The sequence below is a fragment of the Magallana gigas genome, chromosome 6 (genome assembly GCF_963853765.1).
Source record: "Magallana gigas chromosome 6, xbMagGiga1.1, whole genome shotgun sequence".
In the NCBI taxonomy this organism is placed as follows: domain Eukaryota; kingdom Metazoa; phylum Mollusca; class Bivalvia; order Ostreida; family Ostreidae; genus Magallana; species Magallana gigas.
The window spans coordinates 52,767,291-52,792,171 of NC_088858.1; the positions used below are offsets into that span (position 1 = coordinate 52,767,291).

Below are 24,881 nucleotides of genomic sequence, written 5' to 3' on the forward strand. Positions count from 1 at the left end.
GACAAATCTTGGTGATTATTGGTTCAGTCTTTACCAGCTTTGAAGGGATAGTGATACTGATGCACCCCACAGGCGAGGATGCTGAATCTGAGACTAAGGTTTTGGATGCAAGAGGAAGTTAAGTTTTATGGAATACCTGGTATTTATATAAATAATGGAACTAATGATTATTCAAACTTGCATGGTTGATAATGATATTATATCATTACTATATGTGTAATACTGTAGGGGTTATTTTGTTCCAAGGCCAATGCTGTAATTGTACTACATTTATGTGAAAAAGGTAGTTCAACATTTTTATATTCAGATGGGGATGGGTTCTGGACTATCTCACCGAGTCTTAATTTATGTTGCCCCAACTGTCTGTGTTTTGTGTTTTATTTGGGGGGGGGGGGGGTGTTGGTCTTATAAGGGGGTTAAGGGAAGGGGTATTTTATTTTAAGGAATTTTAGTTCATTTCGCGAGATCGAATTTTATTTCGGGAAAACGGGTTTTAATCCTGGCCACGAATCTTTAATGTCATTAACCAGCTACCGTATTCAGTGACTCGTGCAGCAGACGGATCAAGCTGAAAATGGAATTTTGGCCTGAAATCTAATCTAATTCCTTTTATTATGTTTATGATATAATTCAATGCGCGTACCTTGATAGACATCATGATGTGAATGAGTACACTCTAGATAGCGGTCGCCCCATTGCCTCACTGCACAGACCCGTGGATAATATTTTCGGCAGAATCGATCAGCCACAAAGAAATAGGTCACAGAAAGTGGACAAGTTTTAAAGTTCAGGCATCAACTGGATAAAGGAAGGAATTTCACAGTCGAGGTATTGTATGGATATAATTGAATAGATATACTGTATAAGAGCTGTGTTAATAATGATGCTATAATAATTAAGTGGATTTGGGTCTTTGGATTCATGCCACAGGTCTTACTTGTTATTGTTTATCACTCGGGCTGTTCGAAATTCCGGAATACTCGACGGGCGGATCATGAATCTAAAGAGGCGATTTATATTCATAGATCATTGGATTGACTTGGTTTAGGTAATGGTCTACTTATCTATCAGCACTACTAGTTAAAAATTGAATCTCAAAACAGTGTATCAACATTGCTTGTGCATTTTATACACGTGTCCAAACAATGAAAGAGGTTCTCTGTATGCAAAGGGCAAAGTGGGTGTGAACGTAATGATATATCACGCATTAACTGCAGCGCTGTCTGCCTGCGCATATAAAGCAGATACAAAAAACATTGTAATTGTTCTTTAACTTCAGACTGAGATGAATCTTTCTATATCTATATTTTCTTGGGTACTCGTCGAATCGTTACAAGAAACTGAAAATACATAACCCCCCCCCCCCCCCCCCCCCCGAAGTAGGGGACCTAACGTTATATAATTTTCTCTGAAGTATTGGGCGGCACATGAACGTATTAGACAAAAATTGGCCTGGTAAAAAAACGCATGGACTTGTCAAGCGGAGTGGATGTATGGCGGCCAATTAGAGTCATGTATACATACAGATAGATAGATAGAAAATGGAAATCAACCTCCGATTATTATGATAATTTCAAGCGCATTTTTAGGGTGGGGTGTTCAAAAAGGGAGGATTTCATTCATGACTATAAATTGTTACTCTATAAATATAAGTGAATACAAATCTATACTGTTTTGTTTATCATTCTGAATGTACTTGAAAAGATTTTTATTTATTTTAAAGAAAAGGTAAATTTTATAGTTGAGGAATTTAAGAGACAGAGTTAGAGAAAGGAGGAAATATTAATGATTCAATTAATGAAGCAATTAGGTATTGACAAAACTGGGAAATCGATATTCTAAAATTGTAAAAAAAAAAAAAAAAAAAAATTAAATGCTGATTTTACTAAAATCTTTAGCCAACATCAATTTATTGAATATCCTGATTTTATACTACTATATAGACAGTGTGTTGGAAAGTGATATCAGGAGAGTGTTGTAAAGTCCAAGTACTGTCAGGTTTTTTTAAAGTTAGGCCTATCAAAAAAAATTGTGTGTTTCGGGTAACGCGACCTAACCTACAAAAATGGCCCGATCCTACCATTTTTAGACAGTGTTTTAAAAATTTCCCCAGGCCGATTTTGCATGGCGGTACCGCCATGCATTGAAGATCCCCCGCCATGCATCACACAATGCCGCCATGCTTCCCGCTATGCATGTTTATTTCAAAGCAAAATTCTTTTTCCAATTATTACACATCCTAACTGTAATTAGTAGATATAAAGTTGTCGTTTCTCCGCTCAAACTTCAGGAAAAACACTTGCACCCGCAGTGAGCGCAGTTAATTTCGACATCGATCTCGGCAAGGGGGCACACGTGGTTTACGGTTTAAGGACCTAGCTTATGATTAAGATATATTAAAACTGAGTTTATTAATTGGTGATTAATGCATAAATAGAGACGTGATTACTTCTTGTTTTAATATAATGTGCTTTTTTCGACATCTCCGCCATTATCGAATGTTGTGGATTTTCCAAAATCTAAAAATAGCACAATGTTCACTCGATGGAGTTAGCTTGGATTCGATGTGCTTGAACTCTTTATTTGCCGCAAGGATATTGGAAACTTGAAAAAATGTACATAATAAAGAAAGAAAAAACTACAGTTATTTGCAGAAATGCACGGAAACGATGTCACATGACTAGAAACATCGTATATTGTATGCCTATGAAAATGATTGACTGTGTACATACACATAAACGGGGAAGGGGACTGGTGTCAAGATATCACAGAAACTTTCATATGGACCCCCAATTTAAACAAGAAATATTAACTGCCCAGAATAAGTTGAATCAAGTTTGCTGTAATTGTATGGACTTGTTCTGCCTATTTCTTGTTCAACACCCCCTAAAAAAATCTCTTCTATATAATATGTAGAAGAAGGAGTGGGACATGCAGAAGCTGATGTTGAACTGCCATGTGAATCTATATGTCTTGTGTTTTGTGAAAACTTGTGAGGACCAACCTTTTAAAAAACTGATTTTGAAAAAAAATGTTATTAGTTTTGCCAGAAAAAAAACCGAAAAATTGTATATTAAATATACACAGATATTAAAATATAATTATGAATTGAAATGATACTTGTTGATGTAGATTTCATGAAAATGCATCAGTTATAGTACATATCATGTAGTACGTTTCAAATGGTTATACTATTACACACAGTGATTTCGCCGGCTTAGGCGCTTTAATGCCGCACCTCGCACTTACTCTGACAAACTCCCCCCCCCCCCCCCCCATGCTTCAAAAATTTTCTGGGGAAAACACTGTATTACAGTCTATTACAGTGTAATAGATGTCTGATTTTATCCGATTGTGATTTTATCTTATTTCCAATAAAAAATACGTTTTTAAATATGAAACAAACAAACATTCTTAGGATTCATACAAAAAAAATATGATAAAATAAAAAAAAATCCCTACCTACCTAACCTAATTTTTTCATCAATGTAACCCTAAACACACAATTTTTTTTGTTAGGCCTTATTTATCAAACTGCAATGAATAATTATTTTTTTGAAAAATATAGTTTCTCAACTGCGTACAAATTGAGTAACGCGCGTTTAAACAGTGACATGATAATAGAACTGGTTAATTACCTTATTAGTGACATGGTTCATAGTTGACCCGATTTGGTCAGTAAATTCCACATGGGGCAAGAGTGGAGCTTGAGCCCCCAAATGGAATTTACTGACCATGTATAAACCACATTAGGTCAACTACAAATCATGTAACGATTATATCTTACTGACTGTCTTTATTTTATTGATAAAAAGTAAATAAAAACAATGAAAATCAAGCCTTTATTACAATATTACAAGTTTTAATTTGAGCATGAAACCTGACATCATATTACTCTTACAATCACGCCATAATGCTCAAAGGGAGATATATTTCGTACTGACTATGTATAAGATATACATGGTCTCCACGTGACTGCTATAAGCCAACGATTTTCTTACAATTTAGCAGGAGATAAGACATGTTGAGTATACTGTCAGTGTTACGTTGTTATATTTGCAGTAACTTCCCACACATTTCACATGCAAAAACTATGTGGAATGTAAATTATAATTTTCATACCTCCGCAAACGAAGTTTAGGGGGTATATTGGTTTCACCCTGTCCGTCTGTCTGTAGACGCAACTTTGTCCCCTCTATAGAATTTTTTTACTACTTCATGGAACAGTTTGAAAATTTGTACATATGTTGATCACCATCTGAAAATTTGCATTTGCAAATTTTTTTAAGATCAGACAAGATTTAATGATTTTATGACAGTTTTCATTTTCCTTATTCTATATATTGTACACTGATGTTGAAAAGTAAGGGAGGTAATCCTTACAGATTTTATGAATTAATTAGTAGTATTAAAACACTCAAAGATTTATTGATATAAATACATCCAAATAGAGGTTTCTTGTCTTTATTAATTTATTTTTTATAAGTATTCTATCAACTGCCAATGCAAAATTTTTGTTTGTCAATGATGAATTCTTAGGAGCTAATAAGAACATCAAAGACAAGTGTGACTGAATTCATTTGTCCCAAGGGGGGCATTATCTGAGCCATGGTTTAGATGGAGCATGTGTATAGGGAAATTTCTGATATGAAGTTCCATTTTACCACAGGAGAAAGTGGGGGAAAATTTGAAACAACTAATTGCATCTGTCAAGACTTTTATTAGAAAGATATTCAAAGTTTTATCAACAAAAGAGCATTGCTTGGCTACCGGTATTTCTATTTACTGCAAAGGGAGGGGTTATTGTCATTTTGTTGGTTTTTCGTTAAAACAATTAAATAAAAAAAAATATCATCAGATACATAAATTTGTAAATGTATTACTGTTATATGTATTTAAAGTGAAATTCTGACAATTTTGATTTTAATTTTTCTTTGTTAACTTTTTTTTTTTTTTACAATTCTAGAAAATTTTTTATTTGTATTTGTTCCAAACCTTTATTATTCAATTCAATTATTTGTCCCCATTTGAAATTAGCCTTGCGGGGGTATTAGTCCCATTAGGACAGTTCTAGTTATTTTTACATTGTTCTTAATTTTGTATTGTCATTATTTCCGCACTCAGTGACTTCATCATGCCAGAGATTAAGTTGCGAGCGGACAATAAAGATGACGACACTCACCTCCGTGTGGTAGACATTGATGGCTACTATATACCCACCTTTCCGATCGAAGATCACGAAAAACACTTCCGGTCGATGCCAGGCTGGAAAGCAAGAAACGATGACGTCATAATCAGCGCTTATCCAAAAGCTGGTAGGATTTCCACATTTTCACATCCTATAATTGATAGATCCATCAAGTTTATCAAATGTATTAACCTCTTTAAAACTGAGTAAACGATTCTTAGTTTTTAGTATATTATTTTCACCAAAAATCTAGCCACTATTTACATGTAAGTAAACATATGCAGTGACATACATGTATGTTTTAAATACAGAATGATGAACGGTTGAACAATACTGAAGATTTAGAAAAAGACGCAGTGTAAAACAGTGTATATCAACGTTTAACCACTAGTGAACAGAAGTTTTAAAGTCTTTGAAATGATATTATATCTACATACAACTCGGCTTATTTTTGTACAGGAACACATTGGGTATGGGAAGTCGTTAGTATGCTGGTCCGGCGAAAAGCCGAGCGTATTCCGGAAATCAAAGAAATGGCCATGATGGAAGGAATCACCGAACAAATATTCGAGAGTCTTCCTTCCCCTAGGATCATGAACACGCACGTGTATTTCCAGTACCTGCCCAATGATTTTTTTGATAAAAAATGTAAAATTGTGTACATCATCCGTAATCCCAAGGACATCGCTGTGTCGTTTTACAACCATCACAAAAAACTTCTGGAGTACGAGTTTGATGGACCATGGGATAATTACCTACAACGATTCATTCAAGGAAAAAGTTAGTCTTTGTAGTTTTGATGCTCGATTTTTAATTTTTTGCTGCTTAGCCATTGATACTATTTTTAGCTCACCTAAGCTATTTGAACTATTAATATATAAATAGTGCCTGTTTGGGAGGGTAACAGTTGAAATTGACACCCCAAGAAAACCATTGTCAACCGACGCGAAGCGGAGGTTGACAATGGTTTTCGAGGGGTGTCAATTTCAACTGTTATCCTCCCAAACAGGCACTATTTATTTTGTTATACTGAATGTCTTAATTTTTAAGAAAATTTTACTGCTTTTATATAGGAATAACGTGAATTCTACAGCGAACCGTACGCGCATAATTTTCGCGCATGTAACTTTTTTTAATGTTACCCGTTGCTAATTGCGTTGCTAACGCTGAGGGTAATAGAAAATATTATTAACTGCGTCTTAACCAATCAGATTTCAGTATTTAACATGAAAGTATAACAACACAATATGGGCAAGTGCTCCATCTTATTCATCCCATCTTCATTAATATAATCACTAACCAATATCAATATTTCAGCGGACTATGGGTCTTGGTTTGATTACACTCTGGAAATGGAGAGATTTATGGAGAGTCACCCGGATTATCCCATCCACGTGATTTACTACGAAGACATGAAAGAGGTCAACTTTATAAACAAAAATTGTTTTTATACATTTCAAAGTGGTACTAAGTGGAATAGCCACATACATGTACATGTATATTCAACATAAGAAAATGAATTTGTTTTATCAAAACATACGTTTTAACATATGAAGGGTAAATTTATACCAGATTAATATAATCTCGAATACCATTTGCTCCACGAAAGTTTCTCATTTAAAATTTATTTGATACACGCCCGTTTTTTTTTCAGGTTTAACACATTTATAGAACTTAATATTATATTCTATATATGTTGGGATACGTTTGACCACATGTCTCTTGCCACTTGAATTAGGTCCATTTAATCTGAATAAGATCTTTTTGTTTCTCAGGACAGCAATACTGAAATCGCAAAGCTGGCCCGGTTTTTGGGGACTGAAGTTAGTGATGAGTTAATTCGGAATATCGACAGTCTCTGTCAATTTGATGCAATGAAAAAGGAGAAGAATGTGACGGAAGACGTGACAGAGTGGAGAGATAATAATCCTGGGATGTACAGAAAAGGTGAGAGAAGAGAGAGAGAGAGAGAGAGAGAGAGAGAGAGAGAGAGAGAGAGAGAGAGAGAGAGAGAGAGAGAGAAGGATAGAGACGGATAGAGGAATAGAGAGACAGACAGACATAGAACGAGTAGTCCTTTAAAGGAATAATCGGCATGTGATATCAGTGGTCAGCTCTGTTTCTGTAATACGAAAACATTACGTACATGCAATAATCTATATTTAGCACCCTTTTGTTGATTTCCGAAATAGCAAAGCATGAATAAGCTTTACTTATAGTTGTCATTGCATAGTAAATAAAGTAGTGTAAGGCTCAATGGCAAGCGAAGGCCGATGAGAGAGAGAGAGAGAGAGAGAGAGAGAGAGAGAGAGAGAGAGAGAGAGAGAGAGAGAGAGAGAGAGAGAGAGAGAGAGAGGCGCAAAACTAAATCATCAAACCATTGAAAGAGAGAGGAGGATGTTATTGAAGAGGTTACTTTAAATAAAATGACAATTGAAATTATGAAAGATGCGATGAAACCATTTAGTATTTGAAGGAGGAAACTCTATTTGAAATGTGAATTAAATTAAACTTTAAAAATATTTTATATTTCAGGTCAAGTTGGTGACTGGAAAAACTGGTTCACTGTCGCCCAAAGTGACATGTTTGACTCTATCTACCAGCAGAAAATGGCCAAATCAAAGACAAAGATTAGATTTTGTATTTAGAATCATTATTTTATTCCAGCTGCAAATATTTTGTACAGTGTCATGTTGAAGAAATGCAATTTACATAATTCATGAAGCTTATTTTGATGATTACCACAGTGCAAACCTAATACATAAATATTTTAGATATGTGGTTGGGTTTCCTTTCGATTTCGTATGATTGTTATCATTTTGAGCTTTTTTTTTAAATCGGAGTATAAATCTATGCTAGTGATTAAAGTTTGATCATTTTACTCTGTTGAAACTTCATTAAAATTTCCATTGACAACCGAAGTGCAATAATAGAACTGTCTGACGTGATCGTATGAGCATCCTCTGACCTGACCTGAGGAAGTGTCTCTTTACCAAACAACAAAGATAAATATTTCTAATCAGAAGTGAAGAAAAGCTGCTAATAGTTTTCAAAGTTTATCTTGTTTAATTAGAGTAATTTCCTACAAGGCTGGCACGTTAATTCCGGACCTTCTGTCTCTATGACTTGTTGTTGATGACTTGGCGGCCGGTGTTGTAATGATTAAAAAATATGTAGCGGAACCGATGGTATCCAATATCAGTCAGAGATACAGGATTTTGATTAGATTTTAGCTACTTTGTTTGAAATGAAAAGTGATAAAATAAAATATATTACTCTTTTGATTGCATGCTCTTATTATTGCACAATTCACACGGTGAAGAACTTTATAAAAAGAGACAGATATTTGATGTAAGCATCGTTAAGGATTGTCGACAGTGCCTTTCGCTCTATCAGTAGCGAAATGTTTTTAAATAAGTTCCCTTGCTTTTTAAAGTATTCTTCAGTCTTCTTCAATGATAAATGACAATGGTTTTTACCGTTTCAAATCCATTATCCAAAACCAAAACCCAAGTTTCATCTGGTCTTTTCCGTCCAACTCATACGAAATCTCTCTTTGTAAATTTATCTGCAAGCTTGCCCTCCGGAACGGACTCCCTTTATCTGCAGACTATGCAACATAATGTTTGTAGACATTTTTCAACATATCGCTTGTTCCTGCCCCTCTACTAATGACTTACGTACATACTGGTTGGATCAGATCATCAACTCCTTCATTATTCACCTCTCCGCGGACCTATGTGCCATGACTGAGGATGATATATTCTTCTTCCTTCTAGGTGGGAAATATTTCACATGGTTGTCAGAAAAAGATCTACGTGCAGTTCGTATATTTAACTTTCGTTACATCCGAGACACTGCTGCACGCTACAATCAGACCCTCAAAGCTCAACCTAACCGAATGTTAGCAGCATAAACTGTGTATGTGCGTGCCCCCTCCCCCGAGTAGGAACCTATTATTCTTTTTCTTTAATTTTATGACTTTTCTAAAGCTGAATATCTCAAAAAGCTTTCACCGGATTTACATGAAACTTTCAGGGATTATAAAGCATCATGGTGCCTAAAAGATGTTGAATTTTTAATAACAACGTCACTTACGTTTTTACTTTAAGTCAATTATTAAATTTTAAAAAAGCGATTTTGTCCAGGGCGTTTTTCAAAAACGCTTAAAGATAGAGACTTGGAATTGGCTGGAATTTAGTTTCCGTCACTTCCGGTCCAAACCGGAAGTTTTTTTTTAATTTTTCGAATTTTCGAATTTTTCGTTTCAATTTCAAATGTTTATTACCGTCTTCCTTGGAAGACGGTATAAAGAGTTGAAATAATTTACAGTCTCCGGGCTGTGCACTTCCTCTCCTTTGTGATTGGTAGAAAATACATGATGTGAAAATTTACAATTATTTCATTGGTTGATATACTGTTCGGCCCAAGGGAGATAATTTTCTGATGATCGTTTTTACGTACGACTTAACAATTTTCGTAGATTTCAAATCTTAAAAAGTGAGAAAACGAAAGAACAATAAAAATGGCTCTTAGTGAAATTCAGGCATTCATTTTTCTGTTAATTAGTTAAAAGCAATATTCTGTAACATCTCTTGAAATAATTTGTTCTTTTCTCTTTGTTTTGATTATACAAATACCAATGAAATTTCATAAGGTATGGCTAATATCAGTAAACGAGTTTGTATATTAGAAACGGTGAAACTAATATCAGTAAAACTGGATGATACTGAATGCAGTTGTATTAACTTTGATTTTACTACAGTGATACAACCATTCCTAAGCCCCTTTTTTACTTGGTACAGTCGATTTAAAATAAATAACACGCAGTAAATACTGTAATTTTCAATTTTAAGCAGTACGCTTAAAAGGCACATATTTTTTTTTTTAAAAAGTTCGGCACGCTATTGCATGGAGAAGAAGGCGACATTCATATAAAAAATAATTAAATTGTCTTTGATATCTTATTGCTGTTAAGAGTTTGCTCTAAATACGGTAAGCTTTTTTAGAAAGCTAAACTTGTGAGGTTTCTAGAGTTGGTTATGCTGAATACGAAACTGAAATCCGTTTGAAAATCGGACGATGCATTACAGAGATATCGGGGTTTAAAAATTGATTTTTCCGGAAATTTTGCTTCCGCATCCCTGGTTTAAAAAAAAGCGTAATGTTTAAAGTAAAATTAACTTGTACCAAAAATAATTGTTAAGTCGTACTTGAACACATTCGGATTTTTTTTTGTTAAGTCGTTCTTGAAATCAGAAAGGTTTTTGTTTATTCGTACTTAAAATCATTCGGATTTTGTTAAGTCGTACCAGGAATGATTCGATTATTTTCATCTTTTTATTTTAGTTACTCTTGTTATTTATATTAAGCATTGAATCATTATTTCCGTCAAAATTATTTTTTTTGAAAGATATAGTCTCATAACTGCAGCGGTGTGTGCATACACATTGAGTTACGCGCACTAGCGCGTTATCAAAATTTGTATGCACACACCGCTGCAGTTATGAGACTATATCTTTCAAAAAATAATGATTTAATGCTTTTATTTACATTTTTTTTTAACTTCTTGCCTTGTCTGCAAATGTGATTTATATGTCAAAATTTCCGTTTTATCCTAAGGGTAAGTTCAAATTAATGGAAGAGCCACTGTAACAGCAACAAGCGTGAACTTTGATTCTCGCTTGTGACGTTGCATTTTACAGCGTTCAACGTTTGTGACGTCATAATAAATCTAGTCATTCTAACCTTTGAGTACCCTGTGTGTGTGTTACGGACTTATAACTGCAGTGTCTTTTCACACACATTACATGCAAAAAATATTTTGAATGTAAACTACAGAAACTTCCAGCTTTACTTCCGACATTAACGGAAGACCCACTCGTTGCTTTGCAACGAGCTTTGCTCTTTTTTATTTTTATTATTTGTATATATGTAAATACTTATGCTTTGTCTTATTTAAGCATTGAATCATTATTTTTTGAAAGATATAGTCTCATAACTGCAGCGGTGTGTGCATACAAATTGAGTAACGCAAAAATTGTATGCACACCGCTGCAGTTATGAGACTATATCTTTCAAAAAATAATGATTTAATGCTTATATTTACATTTTTTAACTCTTGCCTTGTCTGCAAATGTGATTTATAGGTCAAAATTTCTGTTTTATCCTAGGGGTAAGTTCAAATTAATGGAAGAGCCACTGTAACAGCCACAAACGTGAACTTTGATTCTCGCTTGTGACGTTACATTTTACAGTGTTCAACGTTTGTGACGTCATTATAAAACTAGTCATTCTAACCTTTAGGTACCCTGTGTGTGTGTTACGGTCTTATAACTGCAGTATCTTTTCACACACTTTACATGCAAAAAGTATTTGGAATGTATATATTTAAGTATTGAATCCTTAATTTTTGAAAGATATAGTCTCATAACTGCAACGGTGTGTGCATACAAATTGAATAACGCGCGTTAGCGCGTTATGAAAATTTGTTTGCACACACCGTTGCAGTTATGAGACTATATCTTTCAAAAAATAAGGATTTAATGCCTATATTTACATTTTTTTACCTTCTTGCCTTTTACGCAAATGCGAATTATACCTCAAAATTACTGTATTATCCTATGGGTAAGTTTAAATTAATGGAAGAGCCACTGTAACAGCCACAAGCGTGATCTTTGATTTTCGCTTGTGACGTTGTATTTATCAGCGTTCAACGTTTGTGACGTCGCAATTAAAACTCGTGATTTAACCTTTTAGTACCCTGTCTGTGTTATGGTGCTATATCTGCAGTAGCTTTACATGCAAAATATTTGTGAAATGTAAATATTTAAGAAATAAACAACGTTATTTAGTGAACATGGCGTTATGAATAGCAATTGCTCTGTTGGCATATTCCATGATGCGCGCTAGCGCATCGTGGAAAATATGCTAGCAGAGCAGTTGCTATTCATAACGCCATGTTCACTAAATAATCGTTGTTTATTACTTATATTTGCATTTTACCACTCGCAAATACCCTGTATTAGCCTAGACCTTGACATTTAGCTATTACATCAAAAGTAAACATTCAGACTGTAATGTATCTTTTTAATTCACATAGATTTGTTAACAGAATCAATGATATGTTATAACAGTAATTCCTTTAAATTGTTATCAAAAACATGTTTTAATATTACATGTAAATGCGTCAATTTTAATGGAGATGGAGAAAAACACATGATGTATCGTATAGTGGTTTAAATCTATAACGTCATGGAAAAGTATATATAACGTTACACCTTTATGACGTCATAGTATACTGACAGAGCAATTGCGATTATAGAGAAATAATTGCAGCTCCTCCGTATGGGCTTACAGTGGGAAAGAACAATGGAAATGCAAATATAATTATATGTGTTGCATGTATGTATAATTGTATGTTCTGAAATAATCCTCATATGAGAGAAATAAAGTACGAATGAAAGAATGAATGACCGTGTGTTCTGTCGTTTCGACATAAACACGCCAAGCTGTGTAAAAAGTATGATAATTGGAAGGATCGATCAGCCACCAATGGGAACAGAGAAATAGGTCACATGTTCAGAAAGCCTGGTGGAAGTAATTTCACGGCTGAGGTAAATTGCAAGTAGTTTTTATCTTCATAAATTATTGCGTTTTTTTAGGTGTAATATATTTGTTATATTTGTTACTATTTACAACTCAAAATGGAATTTGGAATATATATATACATTTACTAGTCTCCTTTTTTGAATGTTATGCAATTTAACTGAAACAACCGTCTGTTATCAAATTTAAATTTAAAATTTACATACAGGCAAGCTACAGTCTGTTTTCAGATAAAACATTTTATTTTAAAAAACATATACAAACGGTTCGAGCACAAATTCTTTGAATTAATATGGTTTAAATTTAAAAGGTTTGTAAACAGTTCATTTTGTGCATTGGTATATTTCTCACATTCATAAATCAATTGACAGGAATCTTCTGGTAATCCACATTGACAATAAGGGCTCTCGATAATATTCTAATTAAAATTAATTTGAGCTTTTTTAAAGTTATTCAGATGAAAACATAATGTTTAAATTATATTTCTAAAGTAATTTTCTGTTACCGGTCCCCTTACTTTAATTGAGCAATTATTATTATGGTTTGTCTACTAGTATCTCTTTAGATAGATCACATAATTTTCATGCTCGTAGTTTTGTAAGATACTAAAATCATGCCTATCTATCAAGCTATTTTTTAATACCACAGAACCATATCAATTGAATTATTATACGTTCGATTTCAGCAATATTTACAGGCACGTAGCATTGGGGGGGGGGGGGGGGCACTTTTTCTCGCAGCAACAAATTTTTTAAAATTTACATATAAAAAATTGAATTATCTTGGAGTTGCCCCCCCCCCCCCCCCCCCCCCACACACACATTTGGGAAACTATAAATTTTCCTTTTTTTTTTTTTTTTTTTTTGCTTGTCAAATTTTTTTGGATGAGTCTGGCCCCCCCCCCACTTTCAAAAACGATGCTACGTGCCTGATTTATTTATAAATTTAAATAAACAAATTGTGCATGTACCGGTATTGGTTAAAAGGTATTATGTGCATGCGCCGTATGTATGATCACGTTTATATCTTTCCTGATGTTTTCCTTTACTTCTTTATCAGTGGTCATGTAGTCCTCCTGACCTCATTTTCCCACGTCAAGGGTATCTGATCCGCTCTGCTCTACATAAAACCTTGACCGAAAAGACAACACATATGCGGGTTAACGATTACGCCATCTAGTGAGAGTACTCATTTTTAAACTTTTGTGACCTCTTGTTCTGACCAATGAGAGAACGCTTATAAACAGAAACAGTATAGCAATATGGCCGCTCCCATGAACAAAATCAAATTCGTAGAAAATATGGATTCATTCGGACTAAAAACCGATAATAGATTGTCAAATACTTACTATTCCGCCTCAAATTTATTTGACAACGGTTCAACATTGATCAAATTACAATTAACATCATTATTGAAACAACGTTTCTCATTGGATCATGCAAACTTGAATGACACCAACGAGGTTTCTAACCCCGTCAAACTCTGCCTATTCGGTCAAGGGTTTATGTAGAGCGGAGCGGATCAGAAACCCTTGACTTGGGAAGATGTCCTGACCTTTGCCTTTGCTGTTTTTGTCCGGCTTGTGTTCAGAACTTTTTAGCTTACCTGAGTTGAAAGCTCAAGTGAGGTTTTCTGATCACATTTTGTCCGTCTGTCCGTAAACTTTTCACATTTTCAACATCTTCCCAAGAACAACTTGGCTAATTTCAACCAAACTTGGCACAAAGCATCCATAGACAAAGGGGATTCAGAGTTATAAAAATTAAGGACCACGTTTTTTAAGGGGAGATAATTAGGAATTATTGAAAATTTTTGAGAAATTTTCAATATTCTTCTCAAGAACCACGCAGCCAGGAAAGCTGAAATTCGTGCGGAAGCATTTGCAGGCAGTGTAGATTCAAAGTTGTGAAAATCATGACCCCCTGGGGTTCGATCGGGCCACAATGGGGGTCGAAGTTTTACATAGGAATCTGTAGAGAAAATCTTTAAAAATCTTCTCAGAAACTACAGTAACCTGCCAGGATAGCTGAAACTTATGTGGAGGGGTGGGGGGGGGGGTCAGATGTTTACATAGGAATCTATTAATTAAATCTTCTTCACAGAAATAATAAGCTAGGAAAGCTGAAACTTGCGTAGAATCATCCTCAGGAAGTGTAGGAATATATAGAGTAAATCGTTAAAAATCTTCTTCTAAAAAACTAATCATTCTTTATTATTATATATCAGTTTCTGTACGTTTTTAAGACCATAATGACTAGTTTCTGTAAATTGACTGTGCTTTTCTGTATGAATAAAGCACAGGCACATCACTATTATTATTATTGGTCCCTGCAATTTATTTTAAAAAAAAATATTATTTCAGCTTTTGACGACTCCATTATGCCAGAAATAAGAATAAGGGCGGATAATAAGGATGACGATACATGGATACGTGCTATGGATATCGATGGTTATCGTATAACTAATTCTAAGATGGAAGATCACGAAAAACACTTTCGTTCAATGACAGGCTGGAAAGCAAGAAATGATGACGTCATTATAAGCGCTTATCCCAAATCAGGTTTAATTTTACGCTGAACTCCCACCCCCACCCCCATCAAACTACATGCTTTCATATATATAAGATTTTTTAGAGTCATTTTCAGCATCAAAGTAACACAAAGATCATGGTCTTTTTTATGGTAACCAGGCTGTTTCAATAGTATTACTTGTTTGACCCAGTAAACAAAAAAAGTGAACCTTATGGATAGCATTCATGTGAAATGGGTTTTTCTTAAATGAATTCATTGAATATGGTAGAGTCAAAATTAGAAAAATTAATTTTACGATAAAGCGTGTAGTAAATACATGTATTATGGGTCGTCAATGTATAACGGAAGATATTCTACATGTACTATGTATAACTCTCATACTTTATATCTAACAGATGGTAAGTTTTAAAGCTAAAATCTTGATTTGAAGGATTTAGCAACTAATTTTGTTATTTTTATTTAGTTTTTTTTAGTTTTAATTAATACCAAATTATTTCCATTCATTTGAAGATGAGAGGGAACATTACATGCATACAGTATTATTTTTCCTCTTCTAAATCATTATATCAGCAAATTTCCAATATTTTCTATTTTTCATGTCTTTACTTTAAGGTGGATGTCTCTACACCAAATAAGTGCAGGAGATTAATTTTTGTTGCATGCATTTTTCAAATTTTCCAACTTTTCTGAAAAAACAAAATAATCATAAATGAAGTTTGTATGATTTTATTGGAATCGAGATAAATAAACTAAAATTTAAAAAAAAATATTTCAAGGCAAACTGCTGGACGAAATCATAATAAACTACATGCTTACAGTTTTAAAGCTTACGTAACTTTTAACTTGACAAAATCGCATAGGTCAGTTACAAATGTGGTTCCATGGAAATGTTTTGCGATTAAGGGAATTGGAAGATCCGATGATAATTTTTTGCCAGAGGTTTTCCAGGACTTATGACTAGTGATTTTATTAGTTTGAATTTTCAGTCATCAAACCACTCTGCGTCCTCTAAACCCGAGCATGGATGTCACCCTGTACTAAACATCGCACAAATTATAAAAAAAAAAAAGAAGCTTAAATATGTCCAGGGTTAGTCCACAAGCTTCTTTTACATGGAAAAAAATGTGACCACATATTTAAAATACAGATAAAACACTGGCAAGAAGTTGGCAGAGCAACTCACATATTGCTCCTAGGACATTCATCATCCTTAAGTGTCCACGTCGTAGTCTACAACCTTAGACTTGTAGGCAAGTCTAGAGCGTACATGTATATTCTCTCTCATGGAAAAATCAGGATTGTGCTTCACACGTCAAAGAATACTTGTGTTTTGGGAGTGCTCAGTGATCCTTGATTTATCTTATAACTCAAATGTCAAGATCATAGCAGACATATGCCTATTTTATGTTGTCTCTTTCTTTTGTCAATTCCGGTTTTAGTTTGATCATAAAGGGTAAAGGGAGTTCTGCGACCTTAAACTTTTTCTTGTTCTTTAGTGAACGGTAACGCATGATTACTGCTTTTCAATGTTATCCAAAAGCTGGTTAATTTTCTTTTTACTTTTTCACATCCTTTCATTGATAGATCCATCAAGTTACATGTAATTAAATGTACTATCATCTTAAGTGAACGATTATTACTTTTTATTTTATTTTTCACAAAGCGTCTAACTTATACACTAGTAATTGCATGACATTTTATTATTTATGCAGTGACATATGTACAATGATGAACAATTGCAAAATTCTCAGGATAGTTATTTAGAAAAGACTTGGTGTAAAACGTTTACCCACAGGTGAACAGAAGTTTCAAAGTCTTTGAAATGATATTAGCATTCAATTGACTCTTTAAGTATAACTGGATGGGTTTTTTTTTTGTAAAGGATCACATTGGTTATGGGAAGTCGTAAGTATGCTGGCCCGGCGAAAAGCCGAGCGTATTCCGGAAATCAAACAAACGACAATGATGGAAGGAATCACCGAACAAACATTCGAGAGTCTTCCTTCCTCTAGGATCTTGAATACGCATGTGTATTTCCAGTATCTGCCCAAAGATTTTTTTGACAAAAAATGTAAAATTGTGTACATCATTCGTAATCCTAAGGACATCGCTGTGTCGTTTTACAACCATCACAAAAAACTTCTGGAGTACGAGTTTGATGGACCATGGGATAATTACCTACAACGATTCATTCAAGGAAAAGGTTACACTTTTTCAATTTTGTATTCTCTATTTTGTTATAATCATTGATCTAATTTTTTAATTTTCAGCTCACCTGAGCTGAAAGCTCAAGTGGCCTTTTCTGATGCACATTTGTCCACCGCTTGTCTGTCTGTCCGTCCGCCCACCCATTCAATAAACTTTTATTATATTTTTTTTTTGAGAACCCACAGGTCGGTTCCAACCAAACTTGCCTCAAAGCATCCTTGAATGAAGGAAATTCAAGTGTTTTAAAATATAAAATGAAAGACCAAACGCCCTTTTAATGGGATATGATTTGAACTTATTGATAATTTGTTAGCATTTTTCAAAAAACGACTTCTATTAAACAATTTGGCCAGATGAGGGCATCCTTAGGAAGTGTCAATTCAAGTTTTTTAAATCATGGGGTTAGTGTTGGGCCCCAAAGTGGAGGTTTGATTTTTATATAGGGATAAATAAAACAAAATCAGTTCAAGAATATCCTCAATATTCATTTGGCCAGAAAAGCTTTGACTTGTGTGGAAGCATCCTAAGAAGACACTTAGTCTAGTGTAGATTAAAATTTAATTCTTTTCATTTTATTTTATTTGGCCACAATAAGTGTTTGATATTTGTTTTTCTATATTAAAATTAATAAAAGAAAATCTTTAAAACTGTTCTCCTCCTAAACCATTCGGCCATAAGTGCTGAAACTTGTGTGGAGGATCATGAGAAATTGTAGATTCACGTTCGTTCAAGCTTTTTGCTTCAATTTCACTGTTGATATCCTTATTTTCACTTTAACTTGTTACTTGGTCCCATAAAAGTGTATGTGTGTGTGTGTGGGGGGGGGGGGGGGGGTGACAACCCCATGGTATTTCAATTGTCTTATATATATATATATATTAAGAAAATGTCTACCTCAAGAAAAAGTGTGGAGGCTTTGATTTTTAACATGATTGAAGTGTAAATTGTAGTGTCTTTTAAAAATTATTCGATGTGGATTATTACTTTCAAAAATGTAACAACATTCAGAGACATAATATAGGTTAGGAAAATTATTATTTAAAATTGATATTTACTTCGCTGAAGTAGTTTTTTGCGCAGACTTTCTTCTAGGTTTTAGAGAAATTTTCATTTTTTATGTATTAGGCATTTTTTTTCAAAACATTCTTCATTTGAGCCTTCCAGCTTAGCTTTCCCAAAGCAGCAATTACAGAATAATAGTTTTCTTTTACTTTGGGTTCTTTTGACGTTTCAATATTCACTTGCTTACTGCAGATTTATTTCAGTACACGTCTAAAGAGAACAAAAAATCTTTATTTAATGTGAAAATTAATCCATGCAGCTGTTATGTCGTGAAGCACAAGAAGACGTCGTACGATTGACTTGCTATTGACCTACGACGCAGATATTATTGCTGCCATTCGCAAAGCAAACGTCCGCCCGTTGCACGATAATTGTAAGACGCGGTTCCTACGGGCATCGCATGTTACGAATGGTAACCCTTCTCCAAACAAAACTGTACGTGACATCTACGACTGGTACGTCAAACGTCCGTTTGTCTCGCGTTGCACTCTCAATCATTTCAATACGGATTTAACACTACGATCAGCCACAGGAGCCACGACTGGCAAAATCCGTAGCACACGCACGTTCACCAAACACGTTGGGCCAGTTCTGACTAAGACACTTGTCGAAATCAATATGGATAAAAGTACATTATATTCTTAGTACTTTCACCGGTTTAGAATTTTCAAATTAACCAAACGAAATGGTTTTTTTTTAATTTATAAAAAATGCAAAATACTTAAAGTGTCAGCAAAATTCTAGCTCATTACTTACAGAATCATAGTTAACGCTTCAAACCATTGCGCTTTTTTGTGAGTAACACATTTTGGAAAGAAATCATATATAAAATTTTACTTGATTATTGTTTTATTTTTATAGTAAGTATGTTACAATATAGCGGTGTTCCATACCACTTTACTTAATTGTTACCATCGAAACCTATTATTTCAACTAGTTTTATTTGATAAATTATCAATAAAAATAAGTGTTAAAAATCGGAATTTGAACCGAAATTGATTTGAACTATTAACCTTGGGCTTTTGCTCCATCTTATTCCCCCACCTTCATTAATCTAATCACTAACCAATATTTCAGTGGACTATGGGTCTTGGTTTGACTACACTCTGGAAATGGAGAGATTTAAGGAGAGTCACCCGGATTATCCTATTCACGTGATTTACTACGAAGACATGAAAGAGGTCATATCACCCACTTATGAAAACATATATTTAACATTAGAAAATGAATTTATGTTATGATCAAGCATACGTTTTAAACATAATTCAAATCACTTTTTTAACATATGAAGGGCTTTATATCAGATTATAAAATATAGCATACATGTATGCTGCATAAAAGTTTCTCAATTAATGTTTATTACACGCATGTCGCCTGTTTTTCACGTTTGACATATTTAAAGAACTTACGTTCTATATATGTTGAGATACGTTGGACTGTATGTCTCTTATGAAATAATCTATTTAATCTGAATCGATAATTTTTTGACAGGACAGCAATATGGAAATCACAAAGCTGGCCCGGTTTTTGGGGACTGAAGTTAGTGATGAGTTAATTCAGAATATCGACAGTCTCTGTCAATTTGATGCAATGAAAAGGGATAAGAATGCAGTGAAAGATGTAACAGAGTGGAGGGATAATAATCCTTCCGGGATGTACAGAAAAGGTGAGAGAGAGAGAGAGAGAGAGAGAGAGAGAGAGAGAGAGAGAATTAAACCAATTAAAGAAAGAAATAATGGATGTTATATAAGAGGTGAATTGAAATCAAATTGGTGTTGAAAGATATGATGAAATCATTAAGCATTAAGAGGGAGGAAATTTTCCTTCAACCGTGCACTTGTTTACATTTCAGGTCAAGTTGGTGACTGGAAAAACTGGTTCACTGTCGCCCAAAGTGACATGTTTGACTCTATCTACCAGCAGAAAATGGCCAAATCAAAGACAAAGATTAGATTTTGTATTTAGATGCATTCTTTCATTTCAGCTGCAATTTTTTTTTTGCAGATTCTAGGTAGAAGAAATGCATTTTACATAGGGCCTAATTTATGAATCCTTAATTTGATGATTTATCTCTGAGCAAATCTCATAGATAAATATCTTAAATATATGGGTTTTTCGTACGATGGTTATCGTTGCAACCTCCATTTTTAATAGAAGTATGAATCTATGCTGATGATTAAGATTTATTATTTTTCAATTATAATATTTTGATATATTTCATTTATTTCAACACAAAACACTATTTACCCAATAAAAGGAACACATTTTGTAATGATTATATAACTGGGTTGGATTTATTTTTAAAGTGTACTAATTATGTTAAATTAGATTTTTATCTGTTACTCAAGTGGAATTTCGTATATATTTAGAGAATATTCAGACGACATGCAGTTAGAAATCAAAAACATATAAACAATAATTGGAACAAAGCTTATAACAAATATATTTGGTATATGAATGTTTTAAAATCGTGATTTGAATAAAAATTCTTAATTCGCCTTTTATGATTTAAATAGTTTGAATGTTGGTTTTTCAAGGTTCTATTATTTCGCATTCTAAATATAACATGTCCAAAAAACAACATGTGATTTTATAATATGCTTCATATTGGGATTTTCCCTCAATTTCTTAGGAAAACTTTTTAAAAAAGATTTTGTTGTCAATCCCAATTTTTTTTTTGGAAGTGTAGTGAATTTTTTCTTTTAATCAGTAACATATCAACACTTTATTGTTAAAGAATCTGAACCAGCATCTTTCTGATGTAATACCTTACCATGTTCTATACTTACTGGTGGACGGCCATCGTAACGAATGAAATACTTCGATGTATAGAGAGCAGGATGCCCCAGGTTATGTTATACTTGTTTAACATTTGTTGAAAATAAAAATTTTCCGATGCTGTCTTTCTTTATTGATAATGTTTATGTCAACTAACATAAGGCTTTTAAAGACGATAATATGAAAAGAGTCAATTTAATCAAACTTAGCATGTAGTGTAACATTTTTGATAATATAGAACATTAAAGTATGAATGGAGGTCCCTGTGTTTTAAAGCGATAGAAAGTGGGAAATAAATGAATTGAAGAGATCATTTTTTTTATGAACTTGAAAATCATATGTGATCTCTAAACTATTGCAATAGCTGATAATCGATAACGTAAAAGCAAAGTTCTTTAAAAATGGTCCCCTTGTTTATTCTTTAGAAAAACACATTTAAAATACTTGTGACTTTACATAAATGATGCAGCCATGTTTTTATACTAAATTGATTCAAATAGCTGCTGATTTATCGCTGAGAAATGCAATTCAAGCGTGCGTTAGAATTTGGCTAGTATATTAAATCTGGAGACATGTATATAAATGATTTACAGGCCATACGTACCTTACTTAGAGTGTATTTCCCACAAGGGGGGAGAGGTTACTACTAGAAAGAAACTCTTAGTCTTACTACACAAGGATAACACATATTTATCTAAATCAAGTCTTAACCATTGTATAGGGTGTCCTATGATACATGACACTCTTGTCTCTTTGATTTTTTTTATTAAATTTATCTTTAAAAACCGCACTTTTAAAAATGCATATGATTTAGATTTAAATACCTTATTTAAATATCAGCATTTTGTATTATTCAGTGACTGGTTGCAAAAAATAGATTCACAATCTAGAAAACACAAGGAAATCCACATAAAAACTTGAATCTCCATTACCTTAGGATGATTCCGTTTAAGTTACAGATTTTCTGGCCAACTGGTTGATGAAAAGAAATATTTAAGAATTTTCTATATATATTTCTTTGTAGTTATATGTAAAAATTTGACACCTCTAACTTGAATCAACACTGTCTGACAATGCTTCTTGCGAAATTTCAGCTTTTTTGGCCATTTGGTTTTTAAGAGGATTTTTAAAGCTTCTTCTCATTATATTTTTGGTAATAATTTGACACCCCCTCCCCACTGATGATTTGAACGAACGAATCTACACTACCTGAGAATTCTTTCAGCGAAATAACAACTTTTCTGACCAGGGATGGGGTCAATTACAATTGAAAGTAATTAATTAAATTACAATTACTTTCTTAAATTCTTCAATTAAATTACAATTACCATTACAAGAGTTTTTAAATGTAATCAATTAAATTACAATTACTTTGCAGATGTAATTGATTAAATTACAGTTCAGTTCTTTATAAACTTTAAGCTATACAGCTTATCAGTACAATAAATATAAACAATATACACGTACATGTAAGTTAATAGGAGAATGTGGCAGAAGTGTACATATGATATCAACATCTAATTTGCATTAAGTAAATCTTGTCTTATTTTCAAACTAAAGTGAATAAATTTACCCAGATTACATAATTCCTTTACATTTTCAACATTAAAAAGTTGCAAAAGTTTACACATTGAAGGTTTTTTCCAGTAATAAGGCTTCATGTATTTTTTGCCATAGCCTTCGTATTTGGGACATGTTATAATAAAATGAAATTCATCTTCAATAGAATTTGAACATAAAAAACATTTTTTATTGTGTCTTTCAATATCATAAAATCGACCTGTTTCTATTGACAATTGATGCGAAGACAACCTGAATCTGGAAATACACTTTTGATATTTGTTTGGAATAGGTTTCCTTAAATAAAATTGTAAATCATGGGTTGCAATAAAGTATTTGAAAAAAGAGCATTTACTAGAAATATCTAGTTGAGAAAAGATATGCTGTGTAGCTTGGTCAAATATACGTTGTTTAACAACAATGAGATCTGCAGCTGTTATTTTTGTTTTTCCCACGATTCAAACATACCCAGATTGCATAAAAAATCTTTAACATGATACAACCAGTTTTTTGCATTATGTTTTTCGACACAGTCATATAGTGTATAATAGCAATGTTGAATAATACAATTATTATGGTACAGTATTTTTTTCCAGAACTTAACTATGTTGAATATTCTTTGGTACAGCAGAGGACAGCGTCCTAATTCAGAATAAACTGCTACATTACAAGTTGACCTTTTAACTCCCAAGATATGTTTTACAAAAATCAAGGTGAAGTTTCTCAATAGTAGGTGCTTTGAGTGAACCCCATACCTCAGAAGCATAGTTAATGACACTGCCAACAAAGCAATCAAACAATGATAGCAAAGTATTATGATTAAAAAACATGTCTCTAATTTTTTTTCAATACAGATAATGCCTTCCTACCATGCTCAGAAAGTTGTTTCTCGGCTTTAGACAATTTACTATTGTAGTAAAAAATAATGCCAAGATAAGCAAACTGATCTACAATTTCAAGTGGTTTACCATAGATATACAATTTTTCACTTTCTTTTACCCCTCCACCTTTTCTAAAAACAACAATATTTGACTTATCAACATTAATGTGTAATTTCCAAGTGCTACAATAATATGTTAATTCATCCAAAAGAGATTGAAGATCAGCAATTGTCTCTGAAAAAATCACCATGTCATCAGCATACATAAGAAGGAAAAGATTCAGTGATGAAATTTCAAATGGTACACATTCAGAATTTAAAAAATTGGGTTCAAAATCATTAACATACAAATTAAATAAAATGGGTGAAAGTACTTCACCTTGCATTAAACCAAGATTGCTGTTACAAAAATCACTCAGGAGTCCATCAGAAGTCACACATGCTTTAACATTTTTATACAACCCTTTTATAACACGTAGAAGTTTCAAAGAGGAGTCAAATGCTTTTTTGAAATCAATAAAGGCACAGTAAAGTTTTTTATTATTAGCCAACGATGAAGTAATTAAAGTATGTAGAGCAAAAATTGCATCACTTGTACCACATTTAGATTTAAAACCAAATTGGGCATCAGTAATGACATTATTTTCATCTGACCATGTTATAAGTCTGTTGTTCAAGTAAAAAGTTTACACATGTTGCTAACAAGGCTGATTCCTCTATAGTTATTAGGATCAGATTTATCTCCCTTTTTAAAAATAGGCACAATAACAGAAGAAGACCATGATTCAGGAAAGAACCCTGTTTGTAGTATACAATTAAAAAGTCTATGTAGGATAGGCAACAGATATTCTTCAAATTCAATGAAAAATTCATTAAGTAAACAGTCGTCACCATGTAATTTCCCTTTTTTTAATTTCTTAATAACTACTTTAATTTCTTCAACATCAATATCCTTATCTAGTTCTTCAAAAATACAATCTTCAGCATCATTGGAGATATCATTATCAATAGCAACATTGCTTTGTGAAATTAATTAAAATGATCAAAAAACTCACTTAGTTGCACA

At 33.3% G+C, this 24,881-nt stretch overlaps 2 protein-coding genes across 3 annotated transcripts; both read left to right on the forward strand.

The window, feature by feature from the left end:
• The first annotated feature begins 530 nt into the window (after positions 1 to 530).
• LOC105341505 (sulfotransferase 1B1) lies at positions 531 to 8,472 on the forward strand. Of its 2 annotated transcripts, XM_034467173.2 has the most exons (7): positions 531 to 828; positions 931 to 1,048; positions 5,125 to 5,315; positions 5,648 to 5,968; positions 6,506 to 6,609; positions 6,964 to 7,135; positions 7,724 to 8,472. In XM_034467173.2, exons 3-7 carry the CDS (start codon positions 5,135 to 5,137, stop codon positions 7,834 to 7,836), a joined length of 891 nt encoding a protein of 296 aa, XP_034323064.1. In that variant the 5' UTR covers positions 531 to 828; positions 931 to 1,048; positions 5,125 to 5,134; the 3' UTR covers positions 7,837 to 8,472. The 2 variants fall into 2 exon arrangements, with proteins under 2 accessions (XP_034323064.1, XP_011446367.2); XM_011448065.4 differs by lacking the exon at positions 931 to 1,048 and having other exon boundaries at positions 533 to 828.
• A 4,203-nt stretch (positions 8,473 to 12,675) lies between these two features.
• On the forward strand, positions 12,676 to 21,497 carry LOC105341506 (sulfotransferase 1B1-like). The gene is made up of 6 exons (XM_011448067.4): positions 12,676 to 12,804; positions 15,159 to 15,356; positions 17,210 to 17,530; positions 19,675 to 19,778; positions 20,089 to 20,263; positions 20,450 to 21,497. The coding sequence occupies exons 2-6, from the start codon at positions 15,176 to 15,178 to the stop codon at positions 20,560 to 20,562; spliced, it is 894 nt and encodes a 297-aa protein (XP_011446369.3). The 5' UTR covers positions 12,676 to 12,804; positions 15,159 to 15,175; the 3' UTR covers positions 20,563 to 21,497.
• The last annotated feature ends 3,384 nt before the right edge of the window (positions 21,498 to 24,881 follow it).